This window comes from Geotrypetes seraphini, chromosome 5 (genome assembly GCF_902459505.1).
Source record: "Geotrypetes seraphini chromosome 5, aGeoSer1.1, whole genome shotgun sequence".
Lineage (NCBI taxonomy): Eukaryota > Metazoa > Chordata > Amphibia > Gymnophiona > Dermophiidae > Geotrypetes > Geotrypetes seraphini.
Genome location: NC_047088.1, coordinates 112,333,289 through 112,356,984, shown reverse-complemented (window position 1 = coordinate 112,356,984; position 23,696 = coordinate 112,333,289). Strand labels below are relative to the sequence as shown.

The 23,696-nt window shown below is 40.2% G+C and overlaps 1 protein-coding gene across 4 annotated transcripts in view; it reads right to left on the bottom strand.

The window, feature by feature from the left end:
* The window catches only part of PATL2 (PAT1 homolog 2), a 177,121-nt gene that overhangs the window by 104,390 nt on the left and 49,035 nt on the right, over positions 1 to 23,696 (bottom strand). For 3 of the 4 annotated variants that reach the window (XM_033944301.1, XM_033944303.1, XM_033944305.1), the window contains exons 7-8: positions 21,491 to 21,660; positions 11,180 to 11,254 (exon numbers count right to left, since the gene is read on the bottom strand). In XM_033944301.1, coding sequence (XP_033800192.1) covers positions 11,180 to 11,254; positions 21,491 to 21,660 — 245 coding nt within the window. The remainder of the gene's footprint in view (positions 1 to 11,179; positions 11,255 to 21,490; positions 21,661 to 23,696) is intronic. The other variant, XM_033944302.1, reaches the window with a different exon arrangement.

The following is a 23,696-nucleotide window of genomic DNA, read 5'->3' as shown; positions in this document are numbered from 1 at the left end:
CTGAAGGATTAACTCATGGAGCTCTTCCTGCTGAAAAATGCGCACCACAAACGCATCTTTGCCGGCTGGGGAGTGCTCAACCCCTCGCCGGTGGAATCTGGCCCGCCAAGAGGATCCTGGAATTCTCCCCAAGGGTCCAGGTCCTCATCAATCACCTGGGAAAAAAATCCTCATCCCAAGAGATGCTCGGGCATTTGGATGAGAGAGAAATAGAGAGGGGCAAAACTGCCGATGTGTGGGGCCGCACCGGGGAAGACGTCGAGGGTAACCCTTCCCCTCCCCCCGAGTGGACACGGAACCTCCTGCCGCCAGCACATAAGCTTTACAAAGTGCTAACATAAATTCAGGGGGAAAGACCTCCGGCAGCCCCAAGGGACTCCCTGCCCCAGCAGGGGACCCTGACATACCTTACCCTTGTATTTCCAGAACAGGGGGGACGGTCACCTGAGGTAACTGAAATGAATGAGGAGGTTCCCGCCGAAATTGGACCTTAAACTGCCAAAATCGGAGCTACTGTGGCCTGTCATATCTGAAAAGCCTGGGACTTTCCTGACGCTGAGGCCGAGGAACCAACCGACGCAAAAAGGGAATCCCCAACCGAATTAGTGGTAAGGGAATCCTGTGCTCCCTCACCATCGGCGGCAGCGGCCTGGGCTGCCCAACAATACGAAGCAGAACCATGAGGCACATGTGGCGGGGGTGCCCTGGCCGCCAGCATCTGCTGCTGACGAGGCTTCCCCACTGCACAGGCCAGCCATGAGCACCTTGAAGCAGCACTTTCCTTTTAAAAGAGCTCATTGTGCTGAAAACCGCCCTAGCTGTAAAAGAAAGTGCCAGTTAGTTGAGAAAAACACAGAAAAAAAAGGCAGTTATAAAGGGAAATGAGCCCTTTAGACCGGCACACTTCAGGATTTGTTATTTATTTTTACTTAGGCAGAACAGACTCCACAGCTCTCAAAGCTGGAGGGTTGACCAACCAGGGGGCCAGTCCGCCTGCTGAGGCCCACTACAAAAATATGGGGACATGTGGGGGGAGGGACCCAGCATGAGACCCACCGGGTTTAACACCCCCGAAGTCAGACAGATCCCCAAACAGAACCTGCCCAAGCTCTATCCAGCACAAAAGGGGAACCAGGAGTCCACAAATAAAGTTCCAACAGTGTTAAGAGGGGATCTGAAAAGCCTTACCATCTGCTACCGGAGACTGAGGAAAACTGGAGTAGCAAGAGAGGCATGCTATACTGATATACAAGTTTAATCTCAGTCTCCATCTGCTGGTAGCAGTGAGGCATATTACCCATTCGTAAGGACTATACCAGTCTACTAAGCGATACAGAAACATAATTTATACTACAGAACAAATGCACACACAATATAAACCCTGGGCGCATAGGGTGCTCAGCAGCAGCAGCAGCAGCTTGGGTGTAGGAAAGAAAACAGTAAGCTTAATTCAAGAAGAAAACAAAAATAGGCACAAAGTACAGCAAAAAGTAACACAATGTATAATGTCCCCATGTAGCTGGGCCACAGAAAAACCACAGGACACCTAGGGACTATATATAGTATTTTAGAACCCACAGACCAGCTAAAAAAGAAACCCCTGTTACCTCAAGTACTAGAAATAAAGACCACCTGAAGGGCTTGGACTCCGATAAGCCACTTTAAGAGCGTGATAAAAATATGGCTAGATTGACCTTGGTGCAGAATACAGCGGTAAGATTGATTATGGCCTGAGGAAGTTTGATCATGTGAAGCCTTGCTACTGTGAATTGCATTGGCTTCCAGTGGAGGCTCGGGTAATTTTTAGGTTGGAATGTTTATATTATAAAGTAGCCTTCAGACTTGCCCCACGATATCTTGTTGACAAGTTTGATATTTTGTCGCAGAAGAATAGTAGAAAATCACATGCTCTGTTTACATTTCCTTCAGTCAAGGGCTGTAAAAGAAAGAAATATCACGAACACACTCTCACTATGCTTTATGGACTGTAGAAGTACTACCAGAAGAGCCTGCAATAAAGAAAGAATGTTCCATGACGCAAACAGCGCTGCCTCCATGGGCTTTGGGGTAAAGTCCTGATGATCATAGAATCAATCTCCCCAAAAAGCAATAAACGGCTAAATTACCGTATATACTCAAATATAGGATGAGATTTTTGGGCCAAAAAAAATGGCCTGAAAGGCTGCTGCCAGTTCTCGCAGCAGTCATTCAGGGAGCGGCGCAGGGCTAGATGGGAGCTCGAAAAGCTCGCTCCTGCATGCCGGCTTAGGTGCACCGCTGGCTATGAGATCGGCAAGAGGGGCTCAGCGTGGATACACCACTGGACCACCAGGGAAAAGGTATGCAGGGGAGGGGGTGTACAAAATTTTTAGAATAGCCTTTAAAGTAAGTATTTAATGTTGATAAGTGTTAGTATCTTAGAGAGAGTCTCAGTTTTATTCTTTAAGAAAATTATGTTTACTTCCTTGTCCACTTATCTTTCTTCAGGCCTCTTTGGTTCTTCAGTCTTCTGTGCTGTTCTTCTTCCTAAACCTTATCTTAAATTAAAATAAATGGAAAAATACTATCTCTCTCAGTGAGTGTGCCGAGTAAGGAACCTGGCAGTCAGGAAGACTAAACTGTGTAATTTTTGCTTAGCAAATAAAAATAATTATTTCCTATTTGTAAAAAATCCTGACTACACTTCCCCCTCCCCATTCGCGGTTTCTCCATTTGCAGTTTCATATAATCGTGATTTTTTCTGGGGAGGGGGAAAATAAAAAAAGCAGTCTTAATTTTAAAATAACCCATATTTTTTCCTCCCTGCCGCCTTCCCGGCCTTACCTGGTGGTCTAGAGGGCTTTCGGGGCAGGAACGATCTTCCTACGCTCCTGCCCCGTGCAGATCGCCATGAGGAAATGGCTGCTGTGAGTTCCCATAGTCTCTCGAGACTACGTCGGGAACTCCCTACAGCCATTTCTTCATGGCGATCTGCACGGGGCAGGAGCGTAGGAAGATCGCTCCTGCCCCGAAAGCCCTCTAGACCACCAGGTAATGCCGGGAAGGCGGCAGGGAAGTGAAGGTGGTTCAGAGCCGGATAATCGCAGTTTTTCGCCATTCGTGGTCCGGCTCTGCCCGTATCTCCGGCGAATGACGAAGGAGAAGTGTATACTAGAACATATCTTCCCTATTCTCACTGCTGGAGAGGTTTGGAATTCTTCAGTGCTGCTGACTTCCAATTTCTCTGGAACCTACATACAGGCACTCACACTTGTATATACTTTAATAGAGAAATATGAACAAAACACTTCTTTCCTTTTATCGTTTAAAATCTCAAGACAACATTACTATTTTTAACCCCTGAGAGAATATTTTCTCCTTCCATTCACAGTGCAGCTGTTATATTCTCAGGAACCTTTAAGGTTCTTTTCAAACAGCTCTACAGTTAAATACTGACTTTTATAATGTCTCAGTCTTGAACTGAACTTTTGATAAGTTACTATTCAGTAACAATAAACTGCTAATTAAACAACTAATGTTTTAATATACTTTTCTTTGGTTCCCAAACAATTTTGTTCAAAATGTTTCACTTCTTAGGAAACCTTTTTCATTATCCTAAAACTTCCTACCTGTTGTGAGTTTCAAGAAAAACACCCTAAAGTGTCCCACTCGCACTACAGACACACAGACTATTTTCTCAGTCATCTGTTTTCTTTTTTTTTTTTTTTAACTTCTTTATTCATTTTTACATCAATCAATAAGTTTACAATTTTATACAATATATTATACACAATCACTTGTACATTCTTAACCATACATCTTATTAAGTAGTGAAATATCCCACCCCTTCCCCTCCCATTTCTATATTTCAATCATTATCATATTCTATCTTTTTCATTATATATTCAATCAGTCTTGTAAAGGTGCCAAATCATTTGAATATTCCATTAATGGCTCCCATATCTTTTTAAAATTATTATAGTTCCCATTTTGTAATGCTATAGCTTTTTCCATTCTATATATATATAAAACACACTGTATTTCACCAAAACGTAAAATTCAGACTTGTATAGTTTTTCCAATTCCTAGTTATGTGCTGAATGGCAACTCCTGTTAATATTAATAATAATTTATTATTGGATCCTGAAATTTGACTTTTATATCTCATCGAAGTGCCAAATAAAATTGTATCATAGGACAGGGCAACATGATTTTCTAATAACAAATTAATTTGGGGCCAGATTGACTTCCAGAATGCATTTATGCAAGGACAGAAAAAAATTAAATGATCTAAAGTCCCTGCTTCTTGTTTACAATGCCAGCATCTATTAGACCTAGAATTATCTACTTTCTGTAAACGAACTGGTGTCCAAAACACTCTATGCAACAAAAACAACCATGTTTGTCTCATAGATGCCAACATTGTTGATTTTATTCTCCAGGACCAAATTCGTGGCCAATGAGATGCCAAAATTTGGTGCTTAATCTCAATGCTCCAAATATCCCTCAACCCAGTTTTCTTTTTTTATTCACATATTCGCTTAATAATTTATACCACTGTGCGGCTTGGTGACCCAAGAAATCCGCCTGAAAGCAAAGGAATTCTAAACTATATTGATTATTAAGAGTCTTCCATTCAGGGAACCCCTCCTGAATAGCCTGCTTCAATTGCAACCATTTAAAACTTTGATTTTTATTCAGACCAAATTTGTGTTGCAATTGTGAAAAACTAAGCAGTGATCCATTTAAAATAACATCATTCAAGGTACGAATACCCCCAATAATCCATTGCTTCCAAACGATTTGCGCTCCGCCAATTTTGATCTTGGAGTTTACCCAAATGGAATGGTGTAAAGATTTAACAATTGGAATAGGTGACAGGTTACTAAAACACCTTAATGTTTTCCATGTGTCAACAAATATTTTATCTTCTCTATATCTTCTAGGTATTTTTATACTAAGCAAATGAACCAAATGAAAAGGAAACAGGAGTCGCCATTCCAAATATAACCAATCTGGGACATTCTCCATGAGCTCTGGGAGGATCCAATACATACCCTGACGTAGAATATAGGCTTGATGATACCTATAAAAATTTGGAAAATTTACCCCTCCCTCCATAATTGATCTTTGTAAAGATACTAAAGCAATTCTTGGTCTTTTACCCAACCAAACAAATTTCATAAGAATACCATTTAACTTTTTATAGAATGACCCCTGAAAAAAAAACTGGTATCATACTCATTTGATAGCAAACTACAGGCAATATCATCATTTTAATAGTTTGAACTCTCCCCCACCATGATAAATGCAATGGATTCCGTTTTTCACACATTTCTGTAACTTTTTTAAGTAAAAGTTTTTCATTTTCCTTTACTGTATCATCATTATTTTTGATTCGTATACCTAAATACTTAAGCCCTCATCCTTCCATACAAAATCGAATGAATCGAATAATCCTTTGACACAGTGAACATTAAGCGGTAAAACTTCAGACTTACTCCAATTAATCTTATATCCTGAAAATTTTCCAAATCTCTCTATCAATTCAAGTAGGCATGGTATGGTGGTCACTGGATTCCTCAAATAAAGTAAAATATCATCTGCATAAGCAGACAGTTTATATTCCCAGTTTGAATAGGGAATACCCTGTATCCCCTTTGCTTGATTAATAGCAATTAACAAGGGTTCCAGAACAACATCAAAAAGCAACGGAGGGAGATAAAGGACAACCCTGCCTAACCCCCCTCCACAAGTCAAATCTATCTGATAAACTATTATTAATATATAATCTTGCACCAGGGGAGCTATACAGCGTTTGAACTATTTGAATGAATCCAGATCCCACCCCAAACCACTCCAATGCCTGATACATAAAATTCCATTCTACCCTATCAAAGGCCTTTTCTGCATCTAGAGAGACCATAAACGTCGAATCTTTTACTGTTTTTGTTAAATTTAAAGTATGAAACGACAACCTAGTGTTATGTGAAGAATGTCTCCTTGCAACAAATCCTGTTTGATGAGTATCTATAATGTACGGGAGAGCTTTTGCCAATCTTAATGCCATTATTTTAGCAAGAATTTTCCCATCTACATTTATTAATGAAATAGGCCTATAGTTTGATACCAAAGTAGGATCTCTGTTTGGTTTTGGCAAAACAATAACCACCGAATCAGCCATAGTACCTGTAATACAACCATTAGTCAGTTGATACTTATACAAATTTAACAGATATGGTAAAAGAGTATTTTGAAATGATTTATAAAATTCCACTGTAAAACCATCACCACCTGGAACGGATCCAACTCTAAGAGATTTCAATGCTTCTTCTAACTCTTTTAGAGATATAGGTTCTTCTAAACTTCCTTTTATATGCTCAGGAATTTTTGGACCATCAAGTAAATTTAAAAAATTTAAACCATCTTGTTCTTTATTTCTATAATTTTCTGAAGAATATAGATCCTTATAGAAAGCAAGAAACTGTTTTAAAATATGCTCATTTTTAGTGTATGATTCCCCTTTATTATAACAATTTTTGTCCTCCTTTTTTTGCCTTAAGATAATTTGTTAATAATTTTCCAGCCTTATTTGAATGTCCATAATACTGAGCTTGCTGATAAAACAAATCCTCTCTAACAAGCTTTGAAGATAACTCATTGTTTTGGCTTTAGCTTTTAACAAAATTTGTAATGTCTTATACTCCCACCTATCCATTAATTTTTTTTCTAAAATTTTAATTTCTTTTTCTAAATCATAGAATTGTTTCTTAGCTTGTTTTCTGAGATAAGCTGAGTATGAAATAATATAGCCTCTCATGGTTGATTTAAAAGCATCCCATACCATCTCAATATTAACTTCTCCAGAATCATTAATTTGAAAGAACTCATTCATTTTTGATTTAAACTCATCAATAAATTTTGGATCTGCAATCAAAGCATTATCGAACCTCCAAATCGGCTTTGCCTCCACTTGCTCATCCAATTGTAATTCAATCCAAACACCACCATGATCAGATAAAATTATCAGATCTATGCTGGCTTTATTCACTTTTTGAGCTATTTTATTTGAAACAAATATATAATCAATTCTTGAAAACGATTTATGCACTTGCGAACAAAAGGAAAATTCCCGATCATTAAAATGAAGAATACGCCATATATCTGTTAAATCACAAGATTGAACCAAATTATCTAACCCTAATGATTTTAATATTTTACTTGGACTCTTGTCCATTATCGGATCCATTACAGCATTGAAATCTCCAGCCACCACTAGATTAGAAGCAGCCAGTTGTAATAGTATTTTTTGCATATTTTTGAAAAACTCCATTTGATTAGTATTTGGAGCATACAAATTAAACAAATCAAGGGTATGATTCCCCATGCTCATTTTGATATGTACCCACCTTCCCAAGGGATCTGCAGCAACCATTTGAAAATTTGCTGAACATTTCTTACTTATTAATATTGCCACACCTGCCTTCTTCCCATTCGCTGGCGCAAAAAAAACACTTGGAAATCCACCCACCTTCCAGCTTCCTAGATTCATTAATCGATAGGTGTGTCTCTTGTATGAAATATATGTCCGAATTCTGTTTCTTAAGGAAATCTAACATTTTCCTTTTCTTAATCACATGATTGAGGCCATTAACATTCAATGAAAAAAACTTAATCATCTTTAACATATATATCCCCTAATAATATCATAATTTATAATTATTATCAAATGATCAGGCACCCATGCATTCATAACTTCCGATATTAAATTCATTAAATTCTCATTTCTCTTCTTTTCCAAATGTACTCTGCAACAAATATTCAATAATCCCTTAGTCCCCCTCCCCCTTCCAAATACTCAATTGCCCTTCATCTTTCTCCCCCCAAATTCATCACTAAATAAATTATTAATATTCCCCCCAACCCTATCCCTCCCAAACCCTCCCTCCAAATGGATAAACTTGTAACGCACATAGGAAATGCAACCCCACACTCCCCCCAGACAGCCTTTAAAAATATTTCATCTCATATATTATTAAAAATCTATTCAATTCAAATATTTTCCTTCCTATAAATCAATTAATCTCTTGACCTTAAATAACCATCCAAAGAAATTCATTTACCTATAATAGCATTCAATTAAATTCCATTATTCATTTTTATCCCTATATTTAATGTTTTAATAATTATCCCAAATTGACTACTTAATAGAGAGATAAATTACTTAGTAATCTGTGGCTAACAGGAACTATATTTCAATTTTTCACAGCTATAAATCATTTAAAATCCAAACTTATTGTGATTGTAAAAAATAAATTCTATAAATAATTTGTGAAGTGCTCAGACCTGATAACCCATATAGTAGTGATGTCACCACAATGAGGTTAACTAGGGGACCATCATTGCCTTCACTTGTCCCCTACCCTCCCTGAATATTGAATACTAAATCCTATCTAATGGTGGTACTTATCTTCGTTCAGGGGCAGTTCATGTTGAAGGTGTTAACTCTCATTGGTGACTGGTACAAATTAAAGTGCTCGTGCTTCTTTAAAATCTTGTTAGTTTTTTCTTAGGAAAACTCCCGTCCCGGACGGGAGTTTTCCTAAGAAAAAACTAACAAGATTTTAAAGAAGCACGAGCACTTTAATTTGTACCAGTCACCAATGAGAGTTAACACCTTCAACATGAACTGCCCCTGAACGAAGATAAGTACCACCATTAGATAGGATTTAGTATTCAATATTCAGGGAGGGTAGGGGACAAGTGAAGGCAATGATGGTCCCCTAGTTAACCTCATTGTGGTGACATCACTACTATATGGGTTATCAGGTCTGAGCACTTCACAAATTATTTATAGAATTTATTTTTTACAATCACAATAAGTTTGGATTTTAAATGATTTATAGCTGTGAAAAATTGAAATATATTTAATAATTATCCCACCATATTTTATTATAATTAAATTAATGACCCCCATCCATACCCTACAATCTTTAAAGACAAACTTTTACTTAAAATATTTCATTTCATATCAAATTCATTTAATTTCATATATCTCTATTTCTTTCAAGAATATCTATTCATTTATATCATATCTACTACTTATTTAAAAATATTTTATTATATCATACCTATAAATCAATTAATATATTGACCTTAAAGAACCCTCCAAAAATTCATTTACCTTTAATATCATTCAAATTCAGTTTCATAACTCAATGTTATCCCCATATTTAATATTTTAATACTTATCCCACAATATATATTATTAGTAAATTGATAATCCATTGCTATCATATCTATTAAAATATTTTATTTTATCCCCTTTTGCCACAATACCCTGATGTTTCCATTAACTAAATTATATTATCAGGATCTAGAATGAATTTTTAAAACAGTCAATCTGCTTCACTTCTTCTGTCTTCTTTCTTCTTTCCTGATCAACTTCACATAGACATAGGTTCTGGATTTGTAAGGAAGTTCTTCAACTTTTCCGGGTCATCAAAATAAGTGATTTGTTCCCCAAAGAAATTCTCATTCTTGCCATACTTGTAACCTTTTTCCTTCAACTGTGCTCTAAATTGAAGAAATTGCTGTCTCACAGCTACAGTGCCTTTTTCAAAGTCTGGCAGAAATATGATCTTAGATCCCTTATAGTTTAAATTTCTATCTGCTTTTGCCAGACTCAGGATTTCCATTGCTTGGCTGAACCTTAACAGCTTAAAAATCAGAGGTCTAGGCTTTGAATTTCCAGCTGACCGTTTGAAAGGAATCCTGTGGGCACGTTCTATTTTTAATGGGAACCTTGTATTTAACTGAAGCAGTTTTGGAAGTAAATTTTCCAGAAATTGTATCGGATTTTCACCTTCCAAATTTTCTCCCAAACCAATAATTTTTATATTCTTCCTCCTTCCACGATTTTCATAGTCCACCAGTTTCTTCTGCAGTTCTCTGATCAGTTTATTATCTTCCTTTGTTTGTGCTGCAGTCATTTCTACCTGCTCCACTCTGGATTCTAAAACGGTCATTTTCTGATTCACTGCCTCCAACTGTCTATTTATATTTAAAACCTCTTCTTTTACTTCACTGATGCTTTCCGCATTTTTTTGAATTTGTTGTGAGATTTTTTTCAGTTCCGCCAGTATTTCTTTCCTCCCACTTTCCTCTTCATCCGGAAGCTGGGCTTTAGCTGCAGCAACCATATCCTGTTTCAGACGCTTTGCCGTGCCAGCATTCGCAAAAGCTGAATCAATCTTTCCCTGCCTTGTACTCACCATTCTTATATACCTCCCGATACAAGACAAACTTGAAATTTCTTCAAAATAAAGTATATTATTTTATAAATTGCTGCCTGGGGAACGGAGCGACATGATCACACGTCCATGTATCGCGCACGCTAAGCCACGCCCCCAGTCATCTGTTTTCTTATAAACCATACATTCTCATTTTCACTCCCTTTACTCAGACTCATTAAGCAGCTCTTCATCACGTGATCCCCCACAAGTGATTTATGCATGTATATTCACTTGTACCAAGAGGAATAACTTAGATAATTAGAGCAATGGGCTGTGAACCACGGTTGAAATCTCACTTCTCCCACTGCAATTCCTTATAACCTTGGGAAAGTTACTTTCTCCTGCTGCCTCAAGTATTCAGAATATGAACTCAAGTTTCAAGTTTCAAGTTTATTAAATTTTGATTTTACGCAATATCAAGTATTTCAATGCGTATTACATAATTGAAATGTACAATAAAAAAACTAGGGTGACAAATACAAATAAGACAAAATTATACAAACTAATCATTATGTATTACAAACTGAAACAAGTGGGTAAAGAAAAAATGGAATTACAATGTAAAAAAAAAAAAAATTTTCAACAATTAAGGTTTATACATAAGGGTAGGGTAGGTGAGAAAAGTAATGAAGGAAAGAAAGAGAGAAAGAGAAAAAAAAAGATGTTTTGATAGAAAAGAAAGAAATGTAAGATTAAAAGAACTCTTATAATTTCTATGTTGATGTTCTACATATTTGATTCATTTGATGTTCTGCATATTTGATTCCTAAAGGATAAATATTGTGTTTATTATCATTATCTATTTACTCTTCTAGATGGGAATATTCACCTCTGAAATTTTATGAATCTGAGCTAGAATAAGCAGACAGCTAGAAATACAAAATTATAGGATCTGGTTTAGTTACCTAGGTGCTCTCTGCTGCCGCTGGCTCAGGATCCTCCGATGCTGGGGGTGCAGCTGGGTCACATGACCAGGTACCCTGGGGGACAAAGAGAAGAGAGAAAGTAGAGAGAGCGAATTTTAAGTTTGTAGGGCACAGTAAAAAATTTTGACAATTTATCCAGAGACTTTTTTCAACTGGCTTACAAAGTATATGAATGATAATTTTTTTTTAGATTTATATTTTTAATACATTTCAAATTATTTTGTAAGAATTAACTCTTGCTCCAGTAATACAGTAGAAACAAATAAAGGAAATATAAAACAAATCTAGTAGAATTATCATCTTCCTTAGACCACAATTATGATTGGGGGGGGGGGAGAGATTCCACAAAAGTGAAGAGAAATTCAATTTTCATGTAATATATCAGGTATTGGCATAACAGCTTGATTCCCATTTATTCTACCTGCTGTTCAAAAAATAGCTAAAGTTTCCTAGTTGCCAGCTTCTTCAAATCTAGACAAGCTCGCAGCTGTTGAGGTAAATAAAATACATAATTCACTCCCGGGAATTTAACCATACATTAACAGGGATAGGCCAAAAGAAATGTAGCACCCAAAGTCAGTGTTTCAGTTCTCATTGCAAGAACAATTTTCTTTGATCCTGTGATTGTCTGGTTGCATCTAGGAACATTCAAACTTTTCCCATAAAATAGTATTTGAGAAGACACTAACAATGTAGTTCTATCAGAAGATTCAGATACTGTGGACTCAAGTACATCCGTAACTTTTAAAGCTACTTTAGCATTTAAATTAACATTTTCTATCTCTGGATTCATTCCTGCTTCTTTCTTTAGTGGCAAATATATGTGATTCAATGGCAGAATACATTTTGGGGAAAATTTCAAAACCTCAATAAAGTACTTTTTAAACATTTCTGTAGGAGAGACACCCAGTGATTTTGGAAAATTCAAAAGATGAATGTTCAACCTACGATTAAAGTTCTCCAGTTGCTCTACCTTCCTATTTAGCAAAATGTTATCCTTTATAATTCCCAACTATAACTCTTGAAGGCTTTCCACTCTATCTTTAACTTGCTTCAATTTAGTGGAAAATTCTTCTTTAGTGCCATCTAATTTGTCCCCAGTGCGTCCACAATCCTCACTAGAGTGGCTACAGCCTATGAAAATCTGGCGACAGTAATGTTCAGCTTGGAGAGAGCTTCCCAAATGCTCTCCAAAATCAACACCGCAGGTTTCACCAATTGAGAGCCAGCATCAGCATTGATGCCCAACTGTCCCTGCTCTCAGCCTCTGTCCATTGATTAGGTGACTTCCCCACAAACAACTCCTGGTAGGGCTCCCCAAGACAGCTGGGCTTGGGCAGCAGAACAGCTACTGGAGGGAATAGTGAAGTTTCCAGGACAAAATCCTCTGCCCCTCTTCCTGCAGAACATAAAAATAGCCTTACTGGGACAGACCAATGGTTCATCAAACCCAGTAGCCTGTTCTCATGGTAGTCAATCCAGTTCCCTAGTACTTGGCCAAAACCCAAGGAGTAACATCATTCCATGCAACCAATCCAAGGCAAGCAGTGGCTTCCCCCATGTCTTTCTCAATAACAGACTATGGACTTTTCCTCCAGGAAATTATCGAAACCTTTCTTAAAGCAATGTTACTTACCGTAACAGTTGTTATCCAGGGACAGCAGGCAGCTATTCTCACTAGTGGGTGACGTCATCCAACGGAGCCCCGATGCGGACATCTCACAAGCATACTTGCTTGTAGAAACTTTTAGAAGTTTCGAGTTTGCCCACACCGCGCATGCACGAGTGCCTTCCCACCCGATGCACCGGGCATGTCTCCTCAGTTCAGATAGCTAGCAGAGAAGCCAACCCAGGGGAGGCGGGTGGGACGTGAGAATAGCTGCCTGCTGTCCCTGGATAACAACTGTTACGGTAAGTAACATTGCTTTATCCCAGGACAAGCAGGCAGGTATTCTTACTAGTGGGTGACCTCCAAGCTAACCACAATGGGATGGTGGGAGAATTGGCAACTTAGGAGAATAAATTTTGTAATACTGTTTGGCCAAACTGTCCATCCGTCTGGAGAAGGTATCCAGACAATAATAAGAAGTAAAGGTGTGAACCGAGGACCAAGTGGCAGGCTTACAAATCTCCCCAATCGGTGTCGATCTGAGGAAAGCTACAGAGGCTGCCATTGCTCTGACCTTATGGGCTGTGACCTTACTGAGAAGGGGTAATCCAGCCTGGGCATAGCAGAAAGAGATACAAGCCGCCATCCAGTTGGAGATGGTGCGCTTAGAGATAGGGCGTCCCAACTTGTTCGAATCGAAGAAGATGAAAAGTTGAGGAGTAGTTCTGTGAGGCTTGGTGCGTTCCAGGTAGAAAACCAAAGCACGTTTACAGTCCAGAGTGTGAAGAGCTGATTCTCCAGGATGAGAATGAGGCTTTGGAAAAAACACAGGAAGAACAATGGATTGATTCAGATGAAATTCCGAGACCACCTTGGGGAAGAATTTGGGATGAGTGTGAAGGACCACCTTGTCATGATGAAACACTGTAAAGGGCGTATCCACAACCAATGCTTGAAGCTCACTCACTCGACGAGCAGAAGTGAGGCCAATGAGAAACACCACTTTCCAAGTGAGATATTTCAGAGGAGCCTTGTTAAGAGGTTCAAATGGAGGCTTCATAAGCTGGGAAAGAACAACATTGAGGTCCCAAACCACTGGAGGCGGTTTGAGGGGAGGATTGACATGGAAAAGTCCTTTCATGAATCTGGAAACCACAGGATGTGCAGAAAGAGGTTTCTCCTGAAAAGGCTGATGGAAAGCAGCAATTGCACTAAGATGGACTCTGATCGATGTAGACTTGAGGCCAGATTGAGACAGGTGCAAAAGGTAGTCCAAAACAGAGGACAAGGAGGCATGTTGAGGCTCCTTGTGATGAGAAAAACACCAAGTAGAGAATCTAGTCCATTTCTGGGAATAGCATTGTCTAGTAGCAGGCTTCCTGGAAGCTTCCAAAACATCCCGCACAGCTGGTGAAAACTGAAGGGGAGTTACGCTGAGAGGAACCAAGCTGTCAGGTGTAGCGACTGCAGGTTGGGATGAAGCAGAGATCCCTGATGCTGCGTAAGCAGAGATGGAAACACTGGCAGAAGGAAGGGCTCCCTGCTGCTGAGTTGCAGAAGAAGGGAGTATCAAGGTTGCCTGGGCCACCGAGGAGCAATCAGAATCATGGTGGCCCGGTCGGACTTGAGCTTGACCAGTCTTTTGAATGAGAGGAAACATAGGAAACGCATACAAAAAGAGATTCCCCCAGTCCAGAAGAAAAGCATCTGCCTCGAGACGATGAGGACTGTAGATCCTGGAGCAGAACTGAGGCAGTTTGAAGTTGTGGGGAGCTGCAAAGAGGTCTATCTGCGGCGTCCCCCACAGGGAGCAGATGTGATGAAGGGGCGTTGAATGGAGAGCCCATTTGTGAGGCTGCAGAAGACGACTCAAGTTGTCTGCCAAGGCATTGTCCGCCCCCTGAATGTAGACAGCTTTGAGGAAGGTGGTGGCGAATCGCCCAATCCCAAACTTTCAGAGCTTCCTGACAGAGGAAGGCCGATCCCGTGCCTCCCTGCTTGTTGACATAATACATGGCGACCTGATTGTCCGTGCGAATGAGGACCACCATGTCGTGAAGCAGATGCTGAAAAGCAGTGAGAGCATTGAAAATCGCCCTGAGCTCCAGTAGATTAATATGGCACAGACGATCCGCACTCGTCCAATAGCCATGGGTGTGGAGACCGTCCAGATGAGTCCCCCAAGCATAGTTCGAGGAGTCGGTCGTGAGAACCTTCTGATGGGGAGGCATGTGAAACAGCAAACCTCTGGAGAGATTGGAAGAGAGCATCCACCAGTGAAGCGACTGTAGCAGAGCAGGAGTGACCTGAATGTGTCGAGTCAGAGGGTCGGAGATCTGTGACCATTGAGACGCCAGGGTCCACTGAGGAATCCGCAGGTGAAGTCTGGTAAAAGGAGTCACGTATACTGTAGAGGCCATGTGGCCCAGAAGCACCATCATGTGTCTCGCCGAGATGGACGGGCGAGAGGAGACCGAGTGACAAAGATAAAGAAGAGCCGCCAGGCGTTGAGGAGGAAGGAACGCTCCGAGTTGAATAGTATCCAGAACAGCTCCGATGAAGGGAAGTCTGGGAAGGTTGTAGATGGGATTTGGGAAAGTTGATCTCGAATCCCAGACTCTGCAGGAACCAGATCGTCCTCTGTGCTGCCTGGACGACACCCTGAGACGTGGAATCCTTGATGAGCCAGTCATCGAGGTAGGGAAACACCTGAAGACCATGGTTCCTGAGTGCTGCGGCCACTACAACCAGGCACTTGGTGAAGACTCTGGGTGATGAAGCCAGGCCAAAAGGGAGCACTCTGTATTGAAGATGAAGATGTCCCACCCGAAATCTGAGGTATTGACGGGAGGCCGGATGATGGGAATACGAGTGTAGGCCTCCTTGAGATCCAGAGAGCATAAACAGTCGTTCTGCTCGAGGAGGGGATAGAGAGAAGCCAGGGTCAACATGCGAAACTTCTCCCCGACCATTGCATCATCTGCAGGCAGAGTTGGGACAACGACGCCAGGACTTCCGAGTACTCGAAGCGAGCCTGAGAGTCTAGATATGGCAAAAACTATTGTAGAATCGAGAGAAAAAACTCAAAGTAGGTCGCAAAATGAAAACTATAATTCAGGACTCGAGAAGCCATCATCGAGTTCTGGTAGATGCGCCTGCCAAATCTGTCCATGGTTTTGCCCTCCCGACCAGGAGTGGAGGCATAGACCTGGGAGGGATGAGACCGCTTCAAGGAGGACTCAACCAAAAGGGACTTGTGAGAGAGCTGTGCACCGTCGAAGCCCTTATGGTGCACCGTGCAGTACCTGGCATCCAACTTCCCGGGGACAGCGGGGATTGAGTAAGGAGTCTCGAAACATCTCATGAAAGTCTGGTCCAGAAGCTTATGGAGAGGCAGACTGAGAGACTCAGCAGGAGGTTGGGAAGATGCATCGTCTCCAAATACTCCTTAGAAAACTTGGAACCCGAATCCAGGGTAATATCCAGATCCACTGCCATCTGCCGCAGGAAAGATGAGAAAGATAACTGGTCAGCCAGGGCCGGGCCTCGAGACGGGCTCGAAGAAGTCGAGGTGGCCTGATCCGCTGAGGCTGAGGACCAGCAGGGAGAGAACGATTCCACGATGTCCTCGAGTTCCGGCATAGGAGGAGGAGGCGAGGAATCCGGTGAAAACTCCCTAAAGGGCTGCTTACGACGAGGCAAGGCATGCCTCGAAGAATGCCTCGATGAATGTTTCGAGCGACGACCCGAACTGTGTCTAGAAGCAGGCCTCGAACGTCGAGGCAAGCGAAGCCCAGACGAGGCAGCCAGCGAGTAGATGGGGCTGGAGGCTATGGATCGAAGCAGAGGAGGCTGAGACGAAGCCCCTCGAGGCACTCCCCAAGGCTCGAGGCTCGGCATCAAGGAAGAAGGTTCCGCTCCAGGCAAGGTGGAAGATTCAGCACCATGCATCGAGTGTATCGGTTCCAAAGGTGGCATGGGCAAAGACTCTGTTCCTTGCGAGGCATGCCCCGAAGCCAGACCAGACACTCGCCAAGACTCTGCTCCCAGCAGCGAGAGTGTGCGTCAAGGAGGCACCGGAGGCGGCTCGACCTCGCGGGAGGCTTCCGCATGCCCAGGCTGGATTTGGGAGAGAAGCGTCGGCCCAATCTTAGTAAAGAACTCGACAAATCGCTTCTCCATCACGGCATGGAACGAAGCCGGCAAAGAGGGATCGGCATCCGCAATGGGACCTCCAGCACGGACATCGCTAACTTGGCCGCCAGGGGGCTTGGGCTTAGAAGCCTTGGGCACCTTGAGCACCACAGGAGGAATGGGAGGCTGTGTTACCTGACCCGAGGAAACAGCGGAAGGCACTCTAAGTCGGCATGAACGAGGCAGGCTTGAGCAGACTCGAGGCCGAAGAGGTTGAAGCGGAAGTTGAAGGCGTGGCGCTCTGCGATGAGGGCAGCTCCGGGGACGCCTCCATGCTGAACAGCAACTCCCAGAAAATGCAGCGACGCTTAAAAGCACGTGCTGTAAGTGTGGAGCAAGGCCGGCACGATTTTGGGAGATGTTGAGGCCCGAGACACTGAAGACAGCGTCGATGAGGGTCCTTCAACGAAATCGCACGCTGGCACTTGACACACTTTTTAAAACCGGTGACAGGCCGGGACATAGGCTGAAAAAGCTCCGTCGCAAGATCGAAGCCGCGGGGCCGCAGCCACGCGGCCTGCCCGGTCGAACGAATGAAATTTTTTTTTTTTTTTAAACAAGAAAACGCACCGTGAACCAACGATAATGAGCAAAGAAAACTCAAAACCGCTGACACAGAAGGCACAAGTGAAGGGACTTCGCGCAGAGAGTCGAAGACGGTCTTCTCAGCTCCGCGGAAGAGTAAGAACTGAGGAGACGCGCCCGGTGCATCGGGCGGGAAGGCACTTGCGCATGCGCGGTGTGGGCAACTCGAAACTTCTAAAAAGTTTCTACAAGCAAGTATGCTTGTGAGATGTCCGCATCGGGGCTCCGTTGGATGATGTCACCCACTAATGAGAATACCTGCCTGCTTGTCCTGGGATAAAACCAGCTACGCTATCCGCTTTTACCACAACCTCTGGCAATGCGTTCCAGAGCTTAACTATTCTCCGAGTGAAAAAAAAATTTCCTCCTATTGGTTTTAAAAGTATTTCCCTGTAACTTCGAGTGTCTCCTAGTTTTTGTAATTTTTGACACAGTGAAAAATCGATCCATTTGTACCTGTTCTACTCCACTAAGGATTTTGTAGACTTCAATTATATCTCCCCTCAGCCATCTCTTTTCCAAACTGAAGAGCCCTAACCTCTTGAGTCTTTCTTCCTACAAGAGGAGTGCCATCCCCTTTATCATCTTGGTCGCTCTTCTTTGAACCTTTTCTAGCTCTGTTATATCTTTCTTGAGATAAGGAGACCAGAATTGAACGCAATTCTCCAGATGAGGTCGCACCATGGAGCGATACAGGGGCATTATAACATTCTTAGTCTTGTTAACCATCCCTTTTTAATAATTCCTAGCATCTTGTTTGCTTTATTGGCCACCGCTGCACATTGGGTGGAAGATTTTATCGTATTGTTTACTATGACACCCACATCGTTTTCTTGGGCGCTAATCCCCAAGGTGGACCCTAGCATCCGGTAACTGATTCAGGTTATTCTTCCCAATGTGCATCACTTTGCATTTGTCCACATTAAATTTCATCTGCCACTTGGATGCCCACTAAGTCTTCCAATTTCCTAAGATCTGCCTGCAATTTTTCACAATCCATGTGCGTTTTAACAACTTTGAACAGTTTAGTGTCATCTGCAAATTTAATCACTTCACTCGTCATTCCAATTTCCAGATCATTTATAAATAAGTTAAATAGCACCGGTCCCAATACAGATTCCTGCAGAACTCCACTGTTTGCTCTCCTCGATTGAGAAAAATTACCATTAAAGTCTACCCTCTGTTTTTTATCCAATAACCAATTCCTAGTCCACAACTGAACTTTGTCACCTACCCCATGACTCTTAAATTTTCTCAAGAGCAACTTTATCAAAAGCTTTCTGAAAATCTAGGTACACTACATCAACCAGCTCACCTTTATCCACATGTTTATTCATACCTTCAAAAAAGTGAAGCAAATTGGTGAGGCAAGAGAGAATGTCTGAAACAGTATACAAAAGTTATTCTTTCAAAATGATCTCACTGAGGGATATTATTCATTGGTAACCACACTACTAAATTCTATGACAAAAATAAAATATGTGGACAAGTAAAAAGGTCCTCAGAATTCACAACTGAAATGCAGGAACTTCCTGCTCCAGGAGTTGTTAGTTCTGTATAAAACCCAAAAGGGTAATTAAGCGTGAAACATCCTTGTACCTTTATAACGTGGGTTTGATAAAACCAAAAATAACATGAAAAAGAAAAACAACGATTGCAAAATCTCTTTGAAGTGTGCTCTTTCTTATAATAATTATACATAAATTAGAGTCCAATCTCCTACATCCCCATCTAATCAAGATAAGTCACTATAGTCCACAGTGAATGAAAAAATGTACTTATCTTAAAGGCATTAACAATGTTGTAGTTCACTGGTCATAAATTTGGATTCCAGAACCTCCCTCCCACATTTTCCTATATCATTCGTACCTATGTGTACCAAGATAGCTGGCTCCTTCCCATCACTATCTAAAACCCTATCTATGTGATGCATGAGGTCCACCATCTTCGCACCAGGCAGGCAAGTGACCAGGCGATCCTCATGCCCACCAGCCACCCAGCAATCTACATGCCTTATGATCGAATCACCAACTACAACCGCTGTCCTAACTCTTCCCTCCTGGGCAGAAGCCCCTGGAGACACATCCTCAGTGCGAGAGAATATTGCATCCCGTGGTGGGCAGGTCCTAGCTACAGGATTATTTCCTACTTCACCAGGGTGAAACTCTCCTTCTAGATCTCTCTACTCCAAGGCAGCACAGGGGCTACAAGACTGGAGATGGGACGTCTCTACAACATCCCTGTAAGTCTCCTCTATGCACTTCTCGTTCTCCCTCAGCTCCTCCAAGTCTGCTACTCTAGACTCAAGAGAACATACTCATTATTAGAGCTAGAAGCTCTTTGCAGCGAGTACACACATATAACTTCTCGCCAACTGGGAGAAAAATCATACTTATGACACTCAGTACAAAAGACTGGATAGCAACCCTCTTGCTGCTGGACTACTGTCTGCATCTTGTTATTGAGCCAATTAATTAAACTTTATTAAGCTACTAGGAATATATTAGACTAGTAGAGAGAGCTTTAGGATTTTATTATATGCTTTATTTAGTGTTTCTTTCTTGGATAGTCTTAGGGTTATATTGTATGCTTATTAACTGTTTGATTCTTTACAGGTAATGAAATAAAGAATTCACCTGTTGTCCTAATTAGAATAATTGACAATAAATTGTAATGTAATGTAATGTAATTTATTTCTTATATACCGCTAAATCCATTAGGTTCGAAGCGGTTTACAGAAAAATATATATTAAAGAATACAATAAAATAAGATAAAATAAAGAATAGGTACTTGGAATTCCCTTACTGTCCCGAAGGCTCACAATCTAACTAAAGTACCTAGAAGACAGTTATTGAGCAGTAGGAATAAAATAAAGATAGAGATATTGAACAAGAAATTAAACATTCTAACAAGAGTACACTGATCTCTCTAAGGCCATAGTACTTTTTAAAGTAAAATATACATCTCAGTAATAATTAAATAGATAAACTAAATATATTAAATTTGTTTGAGTTAAAACTAAATATGGAAAATTTTAAAAAGAACATATATGGACATAATAAATGTGAAAAAGAATGAACAACAAAGGAATGTGACTGGAAAAAAAACCCAAAAAACAAACAAACCGTTAAGCAATGGAATTCCGAGGAATAATTTAAAAATAGATATAAAACAAATAAATAAAAAATAAAAAAAAAACTGTAAAAAAAAAAAAAAAAATTAAGACTATAAGTAAAGAAATGAGCTAGGGGTGGGCAGGAGGGAATGGAGACTAAGCCAGACCCTAATCTGCCTGCCAGAAACTATCTCTAGCAGAAGATTCAAGCTTACAAAACTGTAGAACTATAAAAGGCTATTATTCTATGGAGACTAGCTAAGGAAAGTTTACTCTTTTAAGATCTAGGGAACCTACAATTGAGCTTTTTTTCCCCAAATCCATCTCTCTGGATACCTCTATGGGAGCCGTGGTGGCAGGAAACTCCAAAATTGACTGCTGCGCAAGGGAGGAAGTTCTCACTGTCGAAGAATCAGGACTAACTATCCCCTTACATTTTAGAGTGAGGCATTTCGGCAAAAAGGTAAAACTGTTTACCTTCCAGGCCAAATCAGGAGCGCATGTACCTTGCTGCCGCCATCTTGAATCCCTTCCCCTCAAAAGTATTTTTCATGATAGCTAAATCCATACAAATTAAAAATAAATTTCAAAAGATATCTAACCTAGAGAGTATCTGAAAGAATTTTAAAATTTAGCTGTATGAAGTTGAGTGTCCTCTGTTACTTGTATGAATTTGTGAAATATTAAGCAGTTCAAGGAACCAGAGCTCTCTCAAAGTCATGTTCCTTTCTCACCAGTCAAAAAACAGGAATACATACCCCATCCTTTGTGCTTTTTCTCCTTTACCTGAATCTTTGCAGTGTTCTGGAAAATGGACTGTACAAAGGAGAGAGACTGGGACTGGGAGATAAGGTTCCAAACTGCATGCGAGCCATCTTAGGTGCCATAGTCCGTGTGGGGGTGCTGATGTTAGGCGACATCGACCGAAAGGGGGTCTGAGACATAAAACCTGGAGACTTAAATACAGTGGTGTTATAGCAAAAAAAATCTTAAAAAAAACAAAACACAAACCCCACACACTTTACCAATGTATCTCAATCATTTTCTGCAGCATACCTATTAAGATTACTTTCTCATTTCTTAAAAACCCCATAAAAATAACCATACTGGGTCAAACCAATGATTCATCTAACCCATTATCCTGTTTCCACTATGGCTAATCCAGGTCACAAGTATCTGGCAGAAACCCAAATAGCAGCAACATTCTACACTACCGATGCCAAGACAACTGGTGTCTTTCCCCCCATGTCTGCCTTAATAGCAGACTATGGACTTTTCTCCTCCAGGAACTTATTTATTTAAATTCAGTTTCTATCCCATTGTCCCCCAGGAGCTTTAACATATATAATTTTGGTACAAGTTTACGATACAAGTAGGGATGGCCAGAAATTAGGAGCCGACATAACCATAAACAAAACTACATTGAAGGTAGTCACTAAGGTAAAGATACTTGGGTTTATATTGGATCAAAAACTTAGCTATCATGATCAAATAAGTTCACTTGTGAGAACATGCTTTTATAGGTTAAGGTTGATCAGATCATTTTCCGCATTTCTTGATAAATCGCTGAATATTCTAATACATTCGTTAGTCATATCAAAGATTGACTACTGCAATGCCCTGTACAAGGGATCTACTTTAAAAGAATTATGTAGACTGCAAATTCTCTAAAAACACCGCAATAAAAATAATTACTAAAAAGAAAATTCTATCACTTAACCTCCCTTTTAAAAGAAAAGCACTGGTTACCTGTAAACTACAGAATTACATATAAAAATAGCATTACTCACACATAAAATACTAATTAACAAAGCTCCTGTATTCTTAGAAAGATTTTTAATTCCTTATATTCCCACAAAATCTTTAAGATCCGAAGATAAATCTTTACTAGTAGTCCCTTCACTAAAATTCGTTTATTCAAGGAGGGATACGATTTTTTCTGTTACAGCCCCTCAGATTTGGAACTTGCTCCCGATCAATATAAGAGAAGAAAAATTACTTAATAAGTTTAAAAGTCTTCTAAAAAGCTGGCTTTTTAAGGACGCTTTTAATTGAATCATTTAAATTATATTATATTAGAATACCGTACAGTCAACTAGTAGCGCTGGTAAGCAAAAATTAAGTGTGTAACCTTCCCCAACCTCTTGTTTTATTACCTACCCCTTTATATTTGTTTATGAATTGTATTTAATCCTTAATTTTTTTTTTTACTCCCTTTTCACATGTTTTGTTTTGTTAAAATAGTTCCAATTGTCCTGTTATATTTGTTTTTCTAAATTGAATTCTTAACTAAATGTAAATCGCATTGGATTTGGATTTTGGCAATCAAATCAAATATTTTAATAAACTTGAAACTTTTTATTCTAACTTGATACATGCTAGGGTCTAATATTAATATGCATAATATACAGTTTACTGGTTACAATTTGCTAGTTGTCCAAATCCTATTTAAACTCAGCTACGTTAACTGCTGTTACCACATCCTCTCACAAATTCATTGAGTGTTCACTAGTCTTCATAATTTTTGAGAGTAAAAAAAGCGATTTACTTGCACCCAAGTTTATTAAAAATGTGGTATCCCGCAATACAGTTAAAACCATCTAAGCGGCTTACAATCTAACATAAAATTATCCTACTAGAGAATAGTGATTCTTGAAATGACATAATTAGTGAGGGTCATAGGGAGAACTACAATTTAAAATAGAAAATATAGGAGAGGAAAACACATTAGGATTAACTGATTGTCATTCAGACATTATCTTTGCTGAAAAATCAATTCAATTTTAACTATAAGCATCATTAAATAGAAAAGTTTTTAAATCTGTTTTAAATTTATTCAATGATGTATGTAACCTAATAAACAAAGGAAGTGAATTCCATAAAGACGGGCCCTGTGCTGAAAAAAGTGAATACCGAACATGTTCCATGAATACTAGTGTTTAAGCCCATTACATTAACAGGTGCTAAAATAGATGTGTAGAATTTCTCTTTT